Raw genomic sequence first — 16755 nt, forward strand, 5'->3', positions numbered from 1 at the left:
AAAATTTTTTTAATGCTTATTTTTGAGAGCATAAGTGAGGAAGAGGCAGAGAGTGAGGGAGACACAGAATCGGAAGCAGGCTCAAGCTCCAAGCTGTCAGCACAGAGCCCAACTCAGGGCTGAAACCCACACACCATGAGATAATGACCTGAGCAGAAGTCAGATGTTCAACTGAGCCACCCAGGAGCCCCTGTATAATTCATTTTAAAGTATCATTGGTTATTGGAAAACAATATGGGATGGGCATAATTGACATTAGCAGAGGGATTTCATAATCTAAGAATCTCCTCTTGAGTTTTCACACTTAAATCTATTAAATGGCTGTCTTCTGGTTGGGAAAATTCAGTTTCAGATTCCTGAATACTATTCATCAATATAGATTGTATATAGGTATATAATTTAGGAAATTGATAAGATCAGGAAGCATCTAAGTTTATTCCCCCCAAGAATTATACTCACCAAATAAGCAGGTACTCCCCCTTTTTCCATCATATTTAACTGCAACTAAAGCAGTGAAAGCACTGATACTGTTCACCTTTCATCGTTCTATATTTTATTTTCAGAACCAGTAATCATGATATATTTTTCCTTTTTTTATATTTAGCTTTTGCTTAGGTAATAGCTGGGAAAAGACTTGTTAATATCAATCATATTCTCTCTATATCATCATCTTTATCACTTCCACCGTAGTTGAAATATACCACAAGAACATATTGAAAATATTTATAGATAGAGTACTGATTGGAGGAATTTGAAGGACTTTTGTCTTAATAAAGAGAATTCCTCACTACTAGTGGCATTTCAGAAATTTTCGTGGGCCTCAGGTAATAGGTCATAATCTTCCTCATGGCAGCCTTCATATCCCTGTTCCTTAGTGTGTAAATAATGGGGTTTAGAATGGGAGTGAAAATGGTGTAAAATATGGCTAGAAGTTTATCCACAGGGTAAGTGGTAAAGGGCCACACATAGATAAAGATGCAAGGTCCAAAGAACAATATTACCACGGTTATATGGGCAGCCAGTGTTGAAAATGCCTTGGCCATTGCAGCAGAAGACTTAAACCAGACGGTGACAAGAATAATGATGTAAGAGACAACCAAGAGAGAGAAAGTACTTAGGGAAAGAATTCCACTATTGACTACAATTAGTATTTCAACAGTATAAGAGTCCAGGCAGGCAAGTTTGGTCACTCGAGGAAGGTCACAAAAAAAGCTGTCTACAACATTGGGTCCACAAAAAGGCAGGTTTACAGTAAATGATAACTGGCTTAATGTGTGCACCAAGCCCACAGCCCAGGAGACCATTACCAGGAAACTGCACGTCCTTCTGCTCATGATGACTACATAGTGTAGGGGTTTGCATATAGCTACATATCTGTCATAGGCCATGGAGACAAGTAGTACCATCTCTCCTCCAGTAAAAAGGTGAATGAAGAAAATCTGGGCTATGCAGCCACTGAAGGAGATGGTCTTGTGTTCACTCAGAAAATCTGCAATCATCTTAGGGGTAGCAAAAGAAGCCTGACAGATGTCCACAAAGGACAGGTTTCCCAGGAGGAAGTACATGGGGGAGTGCAGGCTGTTATCAGAGGTTACTGTCATGATGATGAGAAGGTTTCCCAGCACAATGACCACATATAACACAGAAAAGAAAACAAAAAAGAAAAGTTGGAGATCCTGAGAACTACAGAGTCCCAGCAATACAAATTCAGACACCACTGAAGAATTGACCTTATCCATGGATCCAGGCTGCACACAGGCTTTGGAACAGCCCTAAGGAAGGGGAAATAGGAAAGGATCAGAATTATGAGCCATAGACTTTTAATGCAAAGGATTCTGAGATCCCAGATATAGTGTGCATTTGCTAAATAAAAAATTTTGAAGGGATCACAAAAATATATCTGGAAAGTAGCAAGGAGCTTAGGGCAATGTCTAAATAATGCTAAATAATTTTATTTCATTAGAACCCCTTTAGTTTTGGATAGTCTTAATAATGCTAAACAGTAGTAAAAAAGCTTATCCATGAGCTTACTCGTTATCACAAGACAAGAGGAGTGACTTAAAACCAATTGCATAGGCTTTGTTGATTGGCAAAAATAATTTACATCTGTGGTTCTTGTCATTTTCCATCATTAGTTGTAATCTTTTTAAGTTGTAATCTCTTTAACTCTCCAAGAGATATTCATGGCTTCGTGTTTATTGTGTAATGTAAAGTCACACTGATTGACTTTAGACTATTTTTTCTGAGCTTTAATTCTACATTTCAAAAAAGACAGGAGGTGGTAAAAATGCCTACCTTACAGGCTTTGAAATGTAAAGATAATAGCTTCTGACATTTTGCTATCAAAGTAATTATAATATGGTAAATGTTGTTAATATGTTAAATACCCCCAAATTAACAAAATTTTATGTTACTGCTATCGTGGGAATCATACACAATTTAGATAATTCCTACTAAGGAGATACTGTTATATATTATCTGGGTCTCTAGTTAATCCAGTCTATCAGTTGTTCATCTGTGTAATTTCTTAAAATGCATATTATAACTTTACCTTAATTAAAACTCATTTCTACTTGCTTATTTAGAAGCAGTACCTGAATTTTCTTTATACATTGCCTTTGCTGGTCAAAATTAGGTTTAGGCCAGGAAATTGTTAAGAGATCCTAAAAGTTCTCATCACAAGAAGAATCTCTTTTCTTTTCTTTCTATTGTATGTGAATAAGATAATGGGTATTAACTAAACCTATTTTGGTAATCATTTCAAAATACGTAAATCAAACGATCACGCTGTATACCTTAAATTTATGCAGTGATATATGTCACTTATTTCTCAATACAACGAGAAAAAAAATTGGATTTAGGCCAACTTATGTTTCCCTGCTTATTATTATCTGTGACCTTATTAATACTTTTTTATAATTAATGAAAGAATAGTTGTTTTAGGATGTTTTGCACAGAGAGAAAAATTATTGAGTTATAAATGTCCCATGCTCCTAAAAATATATTTTGTTTGGAATCAGACTAATCCTAATAATTAGCTTAAACCACGTCTCTTTCTCAATCTCTTTCTCTCTCTTTTTTTTTTTTTGTAAAGACACAGCCCTGCTATATAAATCTAATTTCATTGAACTGGAAAAAATTTCAAGAAGTTCTATTTTAAGAAATCGTATTAGTTCTGACAATTAATTTGACCAGTTTTAGTAAGGAACTTGAGCATGATGTAATCTTAGCCCCACATGAAAGCAAAAATAGCTTTCACTTCCTGTTTATTTCATACATGAAACCAGTCTAAGTCCCTAGGATATATATCCCAAGTCTTTCATTTTTTCCCACCAGCTTTATTGAGTTATAATTGACGAAAGTTACATATATTTAAGGTATACAATGTGATGTTTTGATATACGTATACATTGTGCAATGATTAACACAAACTAACATGTCTGTTACCTCACATAGTTACCGTTTTTGTTTTTTTGTTTTGTTTTGTTTGTGAGGACAATTAAGATCTACTCTCAGCAAATTCCAAGTATATGATGTGGTATTATTAGCTAAAGTCACCATGCTGTACATTAGATTCATTCTGAATATTCATTCTTATTCATTCTGAATATCTGAAACTTTGTATCCTTTCATCAATATAGCTGCTCATTTAGATGGATGACTATATCAGCCTAAAGTATACCACTCTGGCATATTGATTATTTTGAGTCAATGTTATTTGAGAAATAGCCAGTGCAAGAAGAACACTCTGACCTTCCTTTCTTCCCCCTGAAAGGAGATAAATTTCCCATATGAAATCTCCGATACACCAAGAGGGTAGAAGTTATCCTTATCACCAGACATAGGGAGTTTAGGGCTAAGAAGGCTCCTATAAACAAACATTATTACTTCTTCACTAATTTAATACCTCAAGCCCAAAGCCCTTTGTCATGTCAATTCCTCATATATTTATTGTTTCTTTGTCTAAAAGGTATGAAAGCTTCCTGCTTTGGTCACTTCTTTGAGTCTTATACTTTTTATGGGTCTCTCATACATAAAAATTAAATTTGCTTTTCTCCTGTTAAGCTGTTGTACATCAATTTAATTATCAGCCAAAGAACCTAGAAGGGAAAACTAAAAACTTTCCACTCCTACAATGTAATTACATTCCATACAGGAAAACCCTCAAGTACAGAATCATTTCCTGTACTCACTAGAATATTCAGAGCAACACATTTGGTCCACATTTCAGGTAGACATTTTTGTGGGGTATGGATTTAGAGCAAAAATTTAAGATGATTCATAAAAATTTAATGAACGAATTAGTAATAATTAGTATTTATAATATATGAGAGCAATAGTTGAGAAGATTCTGAAATATACTGTAAATTATGTTATTTCCTTATCCTGTATGTGACTCTTTGTTTCCCCATTTCTAAAATAAAGTGTCCTTGAGCAAGAACAATCCATAAACAATCCATAAACAATCCATATGGGTTTGTATGTAAAATGAACTCTACCTAATGAAAATGTTTATGGATGTATTATTTATAAATTAACAAATGAGGTAGATTTTTTTAGTGATGAATAAAAATTTTTAATCTGAAAAGGAATGGAAAAGAAAGCTTGGATTTGTTGAAAACCTGTTGGTAGCATCTGTTGAGTTAGAGGTTTGTGTTTATATCAAGTGATCTGTACACCAGACCTGAGGGAAAGGTTTTATTATTATGGAGCTATAGAGGAGAAAAACAAGGATTTAGTAATCTCCACACAATTTATGCAGACTAATTGTGTTTTCCCAAATTACATGATAAACACACTTAATCCCATTTTGCGTAAGAAATCAGAGTAATAGAGATGATAAGTAACTTGTCTAGAGTTATACCTGGAAAGTCAAGAACTAGCACTTGAACCCAGATCTTTGACTTCAGGGCTAACTCTCTCTGACTCTGCATTATACAGTTTTAAATCTGAATGATATGAAACCCATACTGTGTAACCCATAACTGTGTAACTCTGTTACAATTGAAGAGCTCCTCAATAAATGCTCTTGATTATTATCTTTCCACCTACTATGAAATATTCTTCACTTAAGCCAAATTTCTCCACCTGGGCACCGTTGACATTTGGGTTTGAATAATTGTTATGAAGATGTCCTGTACACTGTAAGATGTTTAGTAGCATCCTTGGTCTTACCCACTAGATGCCAGTAGCACGTACTTCACTGTTGTGATGATCAAAATGTATCTAGACATTGCCAAATATCAGGGAGGGCAAGAGTCACCTTGAGTTCAGAATCACTGAGTTAAGCCATTTTTAGCTTGCCCTTGTGGTCTCTCCCACTGTCATTTTATCTTTACATCTACTGACAAAGGGTTCAGTGTGAACCATCAGAGAAATAAGCCCCCTCCCCAAAAACAAGGAAAAAAATTTCCTAATTCTTCTACCTTCTTTTGTTGCTTTTCTACCTATTCAGACCTTACTACACTCAATTATGCCTTTTGCTACCACAATAAGGAAAATTTTATTTATCAAATATTTTTAAAGACCTGGTTATGATAACTAATTTTGTTATACTCTTAAGTGAGACAACCCCTGGAATTCCTCTTGGAATTTTTTACTATCTATTTTAATAGTCTTAATTTATTATTTAACTATTTAATTTATATTTTTATTCCTTCATCCACGCACTGCCCCTTACAAATAGATTTCCCCTGAGGACCTGGCCTAGATTTCCAGATTTGTTCCTTCCCCTTCTATACATCTTATTCTCTTTTTCTCTTACTTTATGTTCATATCAATCTCTCTTCATTTTGTTCCCTCTCCTCCTTGAGCATTCCATCCGCCTCTGTGTGATGACCTTTAATTTTGCAGCACCATTTCTCACTACACACCAGTAATCCACACATATTCCTGACAGTTTGTTGGTTGTGGACATTACACAGCCATCTCAGACCAAAGCTCAAAATTTTTCTACTCAGTTCAGCTTTTTCCCTTTAAACCTTTCTTCACTATGAAACTGCCACTGTTCTTCCAAGTTATAAACTTACTTTTTCCTGGACCTCCCTCTCCCACTTGTAACATCTCATCACTCCTTGAAGTGAAAAAAGATAGTAAAATTTAAAGTCCTTAGCATGACAGACAACCATATATTATGGTGTGTGTGTGTGTGTGTGTGTGTGTGTGTGTGTGTGTGTGTGTGTGTATATCACTTGCTATTCTCTAGCCAAAACCAGACTATTCAACATTTGTCAAGCTGATAAACACTTGATATTCATTTTCTTTTTTAAAAATGTTTATTTCTGAGAGAGAGAGAGAGAGAGAGAGAGAGAGAGAGAGAGGGCGCAGGGGAGGTGCAAAGAGAGAGAGGGAGACACGGAATTCGAAGTAGGCTCCAGGCTGAGCTGTCAGCATAGAGTCCAACATAGGGCTCGTGGACCACAAGATCATGACCTTGAACCGAAGCCAAACACTCAACCAACTAAGCCACCCAGGTGCCCCTATGTTCATTTTCTGATGACCTTCACAGATAATCTATTCTAGTGCAAATGCCACCTCCTCTAAAAGCCTTCCTAGAGGCTTAAAAGTTGAAATTTCTTTCTTAATGTTGCTATAGCACTTTGCTTGTGTGTAGATTATGTACTCTCTCACAGAGCTTTTGTGTAGATATTCTTTCTCTGCCATGTTCGGTGATTCTTGTACTCTTAAGCTTTTTATGTACCATTCACAGGACATGTTACATAAATGTGCATGGAATATTTTCCATGTATGTGTTTTAGTGTTAACTGAAATATATTTCACTTCACATCGGTCATTTATTCAACTTTTCTGCCTTATAATCTGTGCAAAAAGACCTTCCCAGTGAATGACTTTCAACTCTGCAGACCGTAAACCACCTATATAAACTTCATTTCTACATGGAACAAGAATATTCCATCTCATTAGTAATACAAACTCACACTTAAATCATTAACACCTTAATGACTGGGGCAACTGGATGGCATTCAACTTCAGTTTAGGTCATTATCTCATGGTTTGTGAGTTTGAGCCCTACATGGGGTTCTGCACTGACAGTGCAGAGCCTGCCTGGGATTCTCTCTTGCTCCCTCTCTCTCTGCCCCTCCCCCACTCACTCTCTCTCAAAATGAATACACTTAAAAAAAAAAACAGTGCCAATAATCAAACCAGCAATTACAAAGGGGATAAAATAATTCTTTTGAGTCATAGCATAGAATATTATTTGTTGTATTAAAAGTAAACCATATTTTGTTTACCAACTGTTTAAAAAGTGACAGAAATGAGATACTTAGAAGAAATTTCCACTGTAATTCTATAAAGTTAAATAAATGCTGTCTGATTTACTCTAAACACACAGTAAGTAAAATAAATCATTAATGCTATATAAAAGCCTGATATATATAAATACCTGAGTCTGGTATTTAACACCCACTATTTTTAAAAATAGCTTTATTCCATAAGCACATGTCCACCAAGAAATATATAGCCTTGATTTGCATTTTATTTAGTTTCTTTAGGTGATAGGTAAGAGTGTAATAATGGATTTTTTTAAGTACAGAGTTTGTCATAATCTCCCAAGGTACTTTACCTTTGTACATAATTGCTAACAAATTTTCCTAATCATGCTAAGACAACATGAACATCCTCCTCTTGATTCACTTTCTTTGACTTCTAATACACTTTTCTCCCATTTATATATCTTCTCTAAAGCACAGTGTAATAATTGAATTTGTAACTAGACATAATCTATTTCTAATATATATCTTTTTCAGGTATAACCTACCTGATATAATGCATATCAGAGATGTAACTTGAATTTTTCAATTTTTCTGTTGTGGGATTAATCTCTTTCTAGTAGCAATATTTATAGATGTCTTTTTTGTCAAATTGGAGTAGTCCCATGGTTTTATCTAATTGACTAATTGAAGCTTTGGAGAATTAGTATTAGATAGCCAAGTTCCATCTTCCAATGGGGATTATTATTAATACCTTTCACTACATATGCCCAATGGAACGAAGTAAGTAACATCCCATATTATTGACAATTACAATGATGACCATAGGAGCAAAAGACGGGGTCATTCAACTCTTGGACAGTATGTAGAGTAAATATCTTCTGTGAATTCTACACAATTCAACCAGATACTCCAGGGAAGATGTGTGGAAAAGTACATTTCTTGCCTAAATGGAAATGCTTTGGCTTTAATGGAAGGGTATGCTGTGTCCTTGCTTCTAGAGCATGTGGTGGATATGGAGGAAAGGATAAGTAATTAGAACTTACAGGACATGGATTCTTGTTCTCATTCTGTCAAAAACTAAGAATAAGTATTTGGACAAATGACTTAACTTTGTGAGTCTCTGTTTATCCTTACTTGTATAAGATGATTTTAAATATTTCAAGTACACTGAAAATAAAGACAGCTATTAATATCTTTGTTTAAAATGTTCATCTTTGTGACATTTTAATGTTTACCATATTTCCTTTATTTTTATTAGGACTAAAACATTGTGAAAGGTATTAGAATATGCCACCCCAATCCTCAATATATATATTATAAATATAACAACATAACTATATATATATAACTATATATATACATATATACATACACATACACACACACACACACCACCCCAAAATATACCACTCTGGCATCTAAATCATTTTGAGCTGAAGGTAACTGAGAAGCAGATACAAGAAAAGCTCACTACTCCCCTGGCTGGTTGCCTAAAAGTAGGACATAAATTTGTAAAGGTGTCCCCCCATCTGCTCTCTACCAGGAAGGATAGAAGTTAATTACCACAGACAACTCTAGATCCTTTTCAGCCCGGAGAGGGCACCAAAGGAATCTATATAACAAACTCACTAAAAGGCTGATGACTTTTATGTTTTATTTGTTTCTCCATATATTTGCCTTGTCACAGTTGGCTGCCATGGAAATTCAGACACCTTTGTTTTGTCTTGTCATTTCTCTAAAATTCATAGTTCTTTTAAAATGCTATATAAGACCAAGTTCTAACCAACTCTTTGTGTTACTCATTTCTGAGTATGCTCATGTAGATGCATTGCACATGTTAATAAACTTCTGCGTGTTTTTCTCTTGTTTATCTGTCTTTTGTTTAATGTACAGGGCCTTAGCCATTAAGCCTAGGATGGGTAGAGGGAAAAATGGTTTTTTTCCCCTCCTACACTTGTTAGTTGGAGCATCTTATATAGCAGCACAAATTAATTTTCCAGAGTTAACCTGAGTTTGGTATTTAACATCCCCATGACTTATTTTTATAGTTTTACTCACAGGAACGTATCCACAAAGAAATAGATAGCCTGGATTTGCATGTGTATTTAAATCTTTTGCAACTAGCTATTTTCCACTAAATAATTTATTTGAGACAGTTATCAATAGTCATACACATAGTTTTAGGTCATTTAATTTATTTTTTTAACGTTTATTTTTGAGAGAGAGAGAAAGCAAGAGCAGGGGAGGGGTAAACAGAGAGGGAGACACAGAATCCGAAGCAGGCCCTAGGCTTTGATCTGTCAGCCCCGATGCGGAGCTTGAACCCATGAGCCATGAGACCATGAGATTATGACCTGAGCCAAAGTCGGATGCTTAACAGATTGAGCCACCCAGGCGCCCCTGTTTTAGTTCATTTTAATGCTGTAGTTTTCTCATTGTATGAATACACTACTAATCTGTCAAGTTTTTGTGAATAGACACCCAGCTTGTTTCAGTGCTTGCTATTATAAACAATATTAAAGTGAACATTTTTGTGAGTAAATATGTGCTAGAGGTTCTCCAGAATGTATTCTTAGCAGAATAATTGCTAAATAATAAAGGGCACGTATCTTCAACAGTACTAGATGTTTCTAGTTATCCTACGAAATGGCTTAACACATTTGAACTTAGTTTTATTTATCAATTTATTGCTTCTCAGCTCTGAATTCACCCTTCCTTATATGCCTTGTAATAAACAGAATGCCTTTAAATACTTCTCCTTTACAGTGAGCATGATGTTAACCTTTCTCGGAGTAGGAACCCAGAGGCACATTGCAAGATGAAGAGACTCTGCTACCAGTTCAGGCATGGTCTAGGGTCAGTGGTGTGGATCTGTGGAAACACACTGGAGGCTGTCCCAGCCAGGGACCCAGAATGCAATACTTTTGTGACCTTGTGGCCCCGTTCTGGTGATAACCTTTTCACAGCATTCTCCACACAAAAACCAAGTCTCCCCACTCTGAAAGGTTTTTACCCATGCCAGAACCTAGAGTTCTTGTGCACACACACCCCACCAGTTGCTGACTACCTGTTTCCTCACCAGCACAATGAGTAGCCTAACACTTGCCCAGCCATCAAGACTAGCTCTTACCTGGCCAAACCAGTGAACTTCTGTACTAAGCTATGAGAGGAACCACACTTTCCCCAATGAGTTTGTGCCCTTTCAAGATTGTCCTTCTTTGGGCACACATAAAATATATTGACACATATATTGATTTTTGGGCACATGGGTGACTCGGTTGGTTGAGTGTCCAACTTCAGCTCAGGTCATCAGCTCAGGTCATGATCCTTGGGGTTCATCAGAGCCCCACATTGGGCTCTTTTCTTTCAGCTCAGAACCCACTTCAGATCCTCTGTCTCCCTCTCTGTCCCTCCCCTGTTCTCTCTCTCTCAAAAATAATAAACATTTAAAAAGTAAAATAAGTATATATTGATATTTACCAACTAAGCATATGTTCACAACTATATTATTGTGGTTATTATTGGCTTTTCCTTGATTATTACTTCTAACTTGTTTCACAAATTTATTATACATTTAGTTTTCTTCTGTGAAATGCCTGTTTTTAACAGTTGTAAAAACTATTAATGGTCTTTCTCATTCACAGAACCCAGGTGGACTTGGTTCAATCAGAAGTATGCCCATTCACAGGAAATGAACTAGATAACATGTCTAAGGTAATTGTGCTATGTCTTTCTCCCACATGCTCCTTAGATCTAGCTGATCATGTTTCAGTTCTGTAGAATTAGCAAATTTTGCTGCCTGTTACTTTTATGGTGATTGTGATATTTTCCACTTTTTCTTATAATTCTTCCCTTTATTCATTTAGAAGCTATGTCATTAGGTTTATAAAAAGCTGGTAAATTAAGACTCACTTCCCTCTCCTTCCTCTCTCTCTCTCTCTCTCTCTCTCTCTCTCTCTCTCTCTCTCTCCGCTACTTGTATTTATGTTCACTATCTTATGCTTTGTTTTTGCTATGTTCCTTTCCTTTTTCATTCGTGCCTTCTATCAAGAAGATTGAGTTTGTTTCACATTTATTTCCTTTACTAGTTTGAAAATCATATATTTTAATTTTACTTTAGTGGCTGCCCTCACAATTTTAACATGCACACATAATATAATAAGTCAAAATTAATCAATATCATTATCCCTTTCCCTTGAGGTAGGAAGAATTATTTTCTGTCTCATTGAGAGCAGAATGATCTGTTTAGTCTATTTTCTCTCTCTTGTTCAAAGTGAAAAATTTCTATTGCACATTTCACTTCACTGATTTAATCCTTTGTGTCTCCCATTCTGCTGTAAGACCATCCATTGAGTTTCGGGTGTTTGTTTTTATTTTTTTAATTTATATTTGGTAATCATTAATAATCGATTACATTTGATTTACATTCACATTTTTATTTACATTTGATTCTTTTTTGTATCTTCTAATTGCGAAGACTTTCTATTCTGTTCTTTGCTGAGAGGTCCAATTTTTTATCATTTATTTTAAATGTATTCATAATTGGTCATTGAAGCATTTTTAGGAATGCTTCTATAAAATCTGTCAGATAACTCAAACACCTCTATCACCTTGATGTTGACATATACTGATTTTCTTTTTTTGTTCCAGTTGAGATTTTTCTACTTTGTAGGATTGATTTTGAGTTGAAATCTCAACATTATGTGCAGTATATTTAAGACTCTGAACCTTGTTTAGACTTTATGTTTTAGTTGGCTTATTTTTACACTTTTCTGACAGGCAAAGACGGAAGGAACACCACTTTGTTACTGCCAGGTGGGAAAAGAAATTCAGTTTCCCAACTCTGCTTCAGTAGGCACCAAAGGGGAGGTGAGGACACTTTTTGTTACTACTGGGAGGTAAGAAGAGTTCTGATGCCTCACTAGGCCTCCATTGATTTCCCTGGCTGGGAGGGATAGGATTACTTTGTCACTGCTACTTACTTATACCATAGGAGGAGGTGCTGAGTCCAGTCTGACAAAGATGAAAGTTCAGGCTCCATCTTTGGCCTTTTCTGACACCACCTCTGTGTGTGGGAGTGCTGGGGTAGCTTGTTACATCTTGGCCAGCAGTAGGAACCTAGGCTACCCATTTGGCCTTTGCTGGTATAAGTGAGGTGGGACCAAAGATTTTTTTAGAGTGTTTTGCTGAAGTAGAGAAGTCGTATAAAGTTTTCTGTCTTGCTAGGCTGACCCTTTCCTGGTTGTTTGGCTAGAATGAACAGGCTTTCATTTGGGCTTTTTTGGGGCTGTTTTCATTAGCATTCCTGAGTTGTTGGAGTCTTCTGTCATGTCATGTAATTTCTTGGGTACATATCCAGTCTACCTTCTTCTCTCCAAATTTCAGAGTGTTATAATGTTTGTTTTATATATAAATAAATTTATATCAACAAATGATTATGATTATATTTAGGAGGAGGAATATGGAAATTATGTCCACTCCTCTTCCCCAGAACAGAAGTCACCAGCTTTTCTTTGATGATAGTAACAATTTCTCCTTTTATATTGGCTTTGTATGTTTAGACATTTTGAACATATTTGTTTCATAGCATGTATCCTATCGATTTATTACTGATCTGAGAAGAGAGCAGGAAGTTAGTCTGCTGTTTGTTCCCCTGACTTGCTGTTCATTGTGGATAGGCTCCTTGTGTGTTTTTGAATTTGACTGTAAACTCTGGTTCAGCCAAAATTCATGTATCTCAATCTTTGGACCAGTTTTTAGGATGCAACCACTCAGAAAAGTTTTGGTCTTTGTGTTTTCAAATGACCCCCAAAATTCAATGACCCATTGGGTTCCCAATAGCTAATGTTGATTTTTCAGGTTAAAGCTCTTCTGACTGTGCAGAGACTATAAATTCAAACTCAAAACTTATATGTGGGCAATCCCATGATTATAATTTCTAAGACAAAGCAGTTTTTCTATCTGTAGGCGAGGCCACTAGCTTTTCCTTGTGCTCCATAGCACCCTCTTCTGTATACCTTCGCTAAGAGTCCCAGATTGAAAAGATCCAATCCTACCTCACACTCTTGGACAGACAAAATTTCCCCCCTAATGACCAAGCACTGTCCATCATTTTTATGACCTACAGTCACTTTCCATCAATTTTCCTCTCTTAGAGCTCCCACTATTTCAGATGCCATGAGGTCATTTATTTATTTTAAAGAATGCATCTAGAATTCGTAAATATTTTTGCAAGAGTTTGAGAATGACCTAAATTTTAATATTGTCAGAAGCAGAGGTATAATATTATTTTTCTTATCTACAGAAATTTTTTGAGAATCAAAAGAGATGACATATTAACATAATTTATAAATTACATTGTTATCATTAAGTATGTTTGGCTTTATCATTATCATCATCAGCCCTATCATATGACTCTGTACTATATTGGTTTATTTTTTTTAATTCTATGTTTCCCAAAGGAATCACCATAGCCTTGTGGAGTGGTAAAATTATGAAAGTGAAAACTGAATCAAAAACTGTTTAAAACATAATTGGTATTAAATCCTATTCCAAACTACCATTTCTTCTACACACTCTGTTTCAGAAACAGCTTGCCTTTGGGGTATGGCTTTCCTTTCAAATACTACAAATCAGAAATGGATGTTATTTGTATCATTTCTTCTACTTGCTGATTTTGAATGTACTCAAGTCACTTAACTTGTACAACATGTGACTCTTAGTCTTCTAATTGATGAAAGAGGGGATAGACTGTAAAAGTTAAATATTAAATTGAAGTGTGAATATGTAGTGTTCCTTTAAAAAGTTAAAATCATTCTGTGTTCTTAGAGCTTTGAAAAAATATATTCTGAATTACGTTTTATTGGTTGTTGTGGATTAGAGAGCATAAATGATATAGATAGGTAAGAGAATAAATATATAGAGCAAAAATATATATTTAGTACTGTTGGTGAAAAGTGTCTACTTATATATGGAGTGATATACATTTTTGTAGGTAGTCATTGAACTTTGAATGTCAGTTCTAAACTTTAATATGTGGGTTCAGCTATTGGCTTTGCCCAGCAAAGGATTACTCAAGACTGCATGCAAGTCAGGAGAGCTGAGAGGGAGGCTAAGGGAAGTCTCTCTGAGCTGCTCTTAAGCTCCCATATTTATTGAGCAGACATTTAGGATAACATTGTGCAATTCTCAGTGGGCTACATGCCAGTAAGAATGTATAGAAAGGTGCAGAAAAACAAGTTAAGACAAGGTGAAATATTCCATGCAATAACGTGGTCTAAGGAATCTATGAGCATAGGCAGGACCTACCCCTAAGTATACGTTAACTAGATAAGTGAAGTGAGTGCCCCCTAGATATACATTAACTAGATAAGTGAAGCATGGCATGCTGTTTTCAGCAAGTCAAGAAAGCAGTTTTCTGCTTTTCAATGCATTCCGTATAACCTCCTAGCCCACGACATAGCTATTTGATTTCCCACATTAATATGCTGATATAAAGAAGCATTGTGGGCTCAAGTTTTAGTATTTGTAACATGGTTAATGTAAATGTATGGATCTTCCTAGGTTTCTCAGTTCAGATCATGAATCCTGAAACATAATCTATTCGTTCTTTGGTCCCTGTGTTTGGGTAGTTTGTTGTGAGAGTTCATTGCAAAATATACAAGAAGAAAAATCTCAATCTATTTAGTTTCTTAATTCAGAGAGAAATCATTTGAATAGCAAAGAATGTAAGTGTGGGTATTTGTATAAATTTACAGAGGGAGAGAGACAGAGTTGAGGTATATAATCAGAAAACTTATTCTGTCACCTAAAGATGGTAAGAACAAGATAAAATTTATGGCAATTCCTCTTTCTAATTTGTAATACCAGATAAGATAATGACTGGAGAAAAACTGCAAATCAATCATTCTTCTGAAACTTTAAAATATGAGGTAAATATTTTAATATTTTGTAAATTTTCATATTAAGCTTATTGGATGAAGCATGAATTTTGACAGACACATCTTATAGGAAAAGACATAAATAAATTTAGCCCAAATTAGATAAGAATTATTTCATAAACAAAAAATAAGTCCAATTCTGTTATCTAACATGGTTTGTTTAGTTAGAAAATACCAGAAAGAAGAAAATGAGTACTCTGATACTTCAGACATAACAGTAGTTTACAGAGTAAGATACACTAACCTGGCTTTTATTATAGGCTATTTATTTATCATAAGGATTATCTGGGAGACTTTCAGAAATGCACATGTCGAGTCCTTAGTTTTTGCATTGCTGATATTACCTCCTTATTTCTTAAGGTGTAAATCATGGGGTTTAAAAGAGGGGTGAAAACAGTATAAAATATGGAGAGAACCTTATCCACTGGGAGACTGCTAAAAGGCCAGGCATAAATGAAGATGCAGGGACCAAAGAAGAGGGTCACCACAGTGATGTGGGCAGTCAGGGTGGCCCTCGCCTTGGCCATGCGTGCTGAGGAGCGCCGTCTCACACTAGCCAGGATGACTGTGTAGGAGATCAGCAAGAGCACAAAGGAGGTCATGGCCATTAGACCACTGTCTGAAAGCATCAGTACCTCAAAAGTAAAGGTATTGGTGCAGGCAAGTTTGATAACCAGGGGAAGGTCACAGAAAAAACTGTCCACTTTATTGGGGCCACAGAATGGAAGGTTTACTGTGAAGGCCAACTGACTTATTGAGTGCAGAACCCCAGTAAGCCAGGAGCCCACCACAAGGATTGTGCACTTGCGTGCACTCATGATGGACGCATAGTACAGGGGTCGACATATGGCTACATATCTATCATAGGCCATGGCAACAAGAAGCATCATTTCACCACCAGCAAAAACATGCAGAAAAAATATTTGGGTCATGCATCCCTCAAAAGAGATGGTCTTGTGCTCCATAAGGAAGTCAATAATCATTTTGGGGGTGGCAAATGTGGATAGACACACATCAATGAAGGAGAGGTTACTGAGCAGAAAGTACATGGGTGTGTGTAGTGCAGGTTCAGAGATGACTGTGAGCACAATGAGGAGGTTCCCCAGCACAATGGATAAATAGAAAAGTGTAAAAAATGCAAAATAGAAAAGTTGTAGCTCTCGAGAACCTGAAAGACTATGCAATATAAATTCAGTCACTCCTGATTTATTTTCTTGGTCCATGATTTCAAACTTTTGAGATGGGATCAGAAACATTCCTGTAAAGTGAAATGGAAAAAAAAAAACATCATAGTATTGTGGCAGTGAATGAGCAAAGTCAAGCCTGGTATCCCATTCCCCTCAGCATAGTTATGTTTTTAGATCCTTATAAACACACAAATAAATGTTACATGCAGTCATTTTGTAATGACTCTGTAACCGTGGCTTTCATCTCTGAATCCCAGCATGATAGTCATGTTTTAAAAACACAACTTTAGGTGCCTGGGGGGCTCAGTCAGATGAGCATCTGGCTCTTGATTTCAGCTCAGGTCATGAACTCACAGTTTGTGATATTGAACACCGTGTCTGGCTCTGTACTGA

General features: G+C 35.9%; 2 protein-coding genes across 2 annotated transcripts; both read right to left on the reverse strand.

Annotated features, from left to right (window-relative positions):
• Positions 1-767: 767 nt before the first annotated feature.
• LOC101098304 (olfactory receptor 4K5) lies at positions 768-1739 on the reverse strand. Its single transcript, XM_003987369.3, has one exon. The coding sequence runs from the start codon at positions 1737-1739 to the stop codon at positions 768-770; it is 972 nt and encodes a 323-aa protein (XP_003987418.2).
• Positions 1740-15290: 13551 nt separating this feature from the next.
• Positions 15291-16398, reverse strand: LOC101085637 (olfactory receptor 4K15-like). Its single transcript, XM_003987404.5, has one exon. It carries the CDS (start codon positions 16396-16398, stop codon positions 15472-15474), a length of 927 nt encoding a protein of 308 aa, XP_003987453.5. The 3' UTR covers positions 15291-15471.
• Positions 16399-16755: the final 357 nt, after the last annotated feature.

This window comes from Felis catus, chromosome B3 (genome assembly GCF_018350175.1).
Source record: "Felis catus isolate Fca126 chromosome B3, F.catus_Fca126_mat1.0, whole genome shotgun sequence".
Lineage (NCBI taxonomy): Eukaryota > Metazoa > Chordata > Mammalia > Carnivora > Felidae > Felis > Felis catus.

Excerpts from the sequence above, each read along its gene's own strand:
- LOC101085637 (XM_003987404.5), bottom strand. The coding sequence starts at position 16,398 with ATGGACCAAGAAAATAAATCAGGAGTGACTGAATTTATATTGCATAGT.
- LOC101098304 (XM_003987369.3), bottom strand. The coding sequence starts at position 1,739 with ATGGATAAGGTCAATTCTTCAGTGGTGTCTGAATTTGTATTGCTGGGA.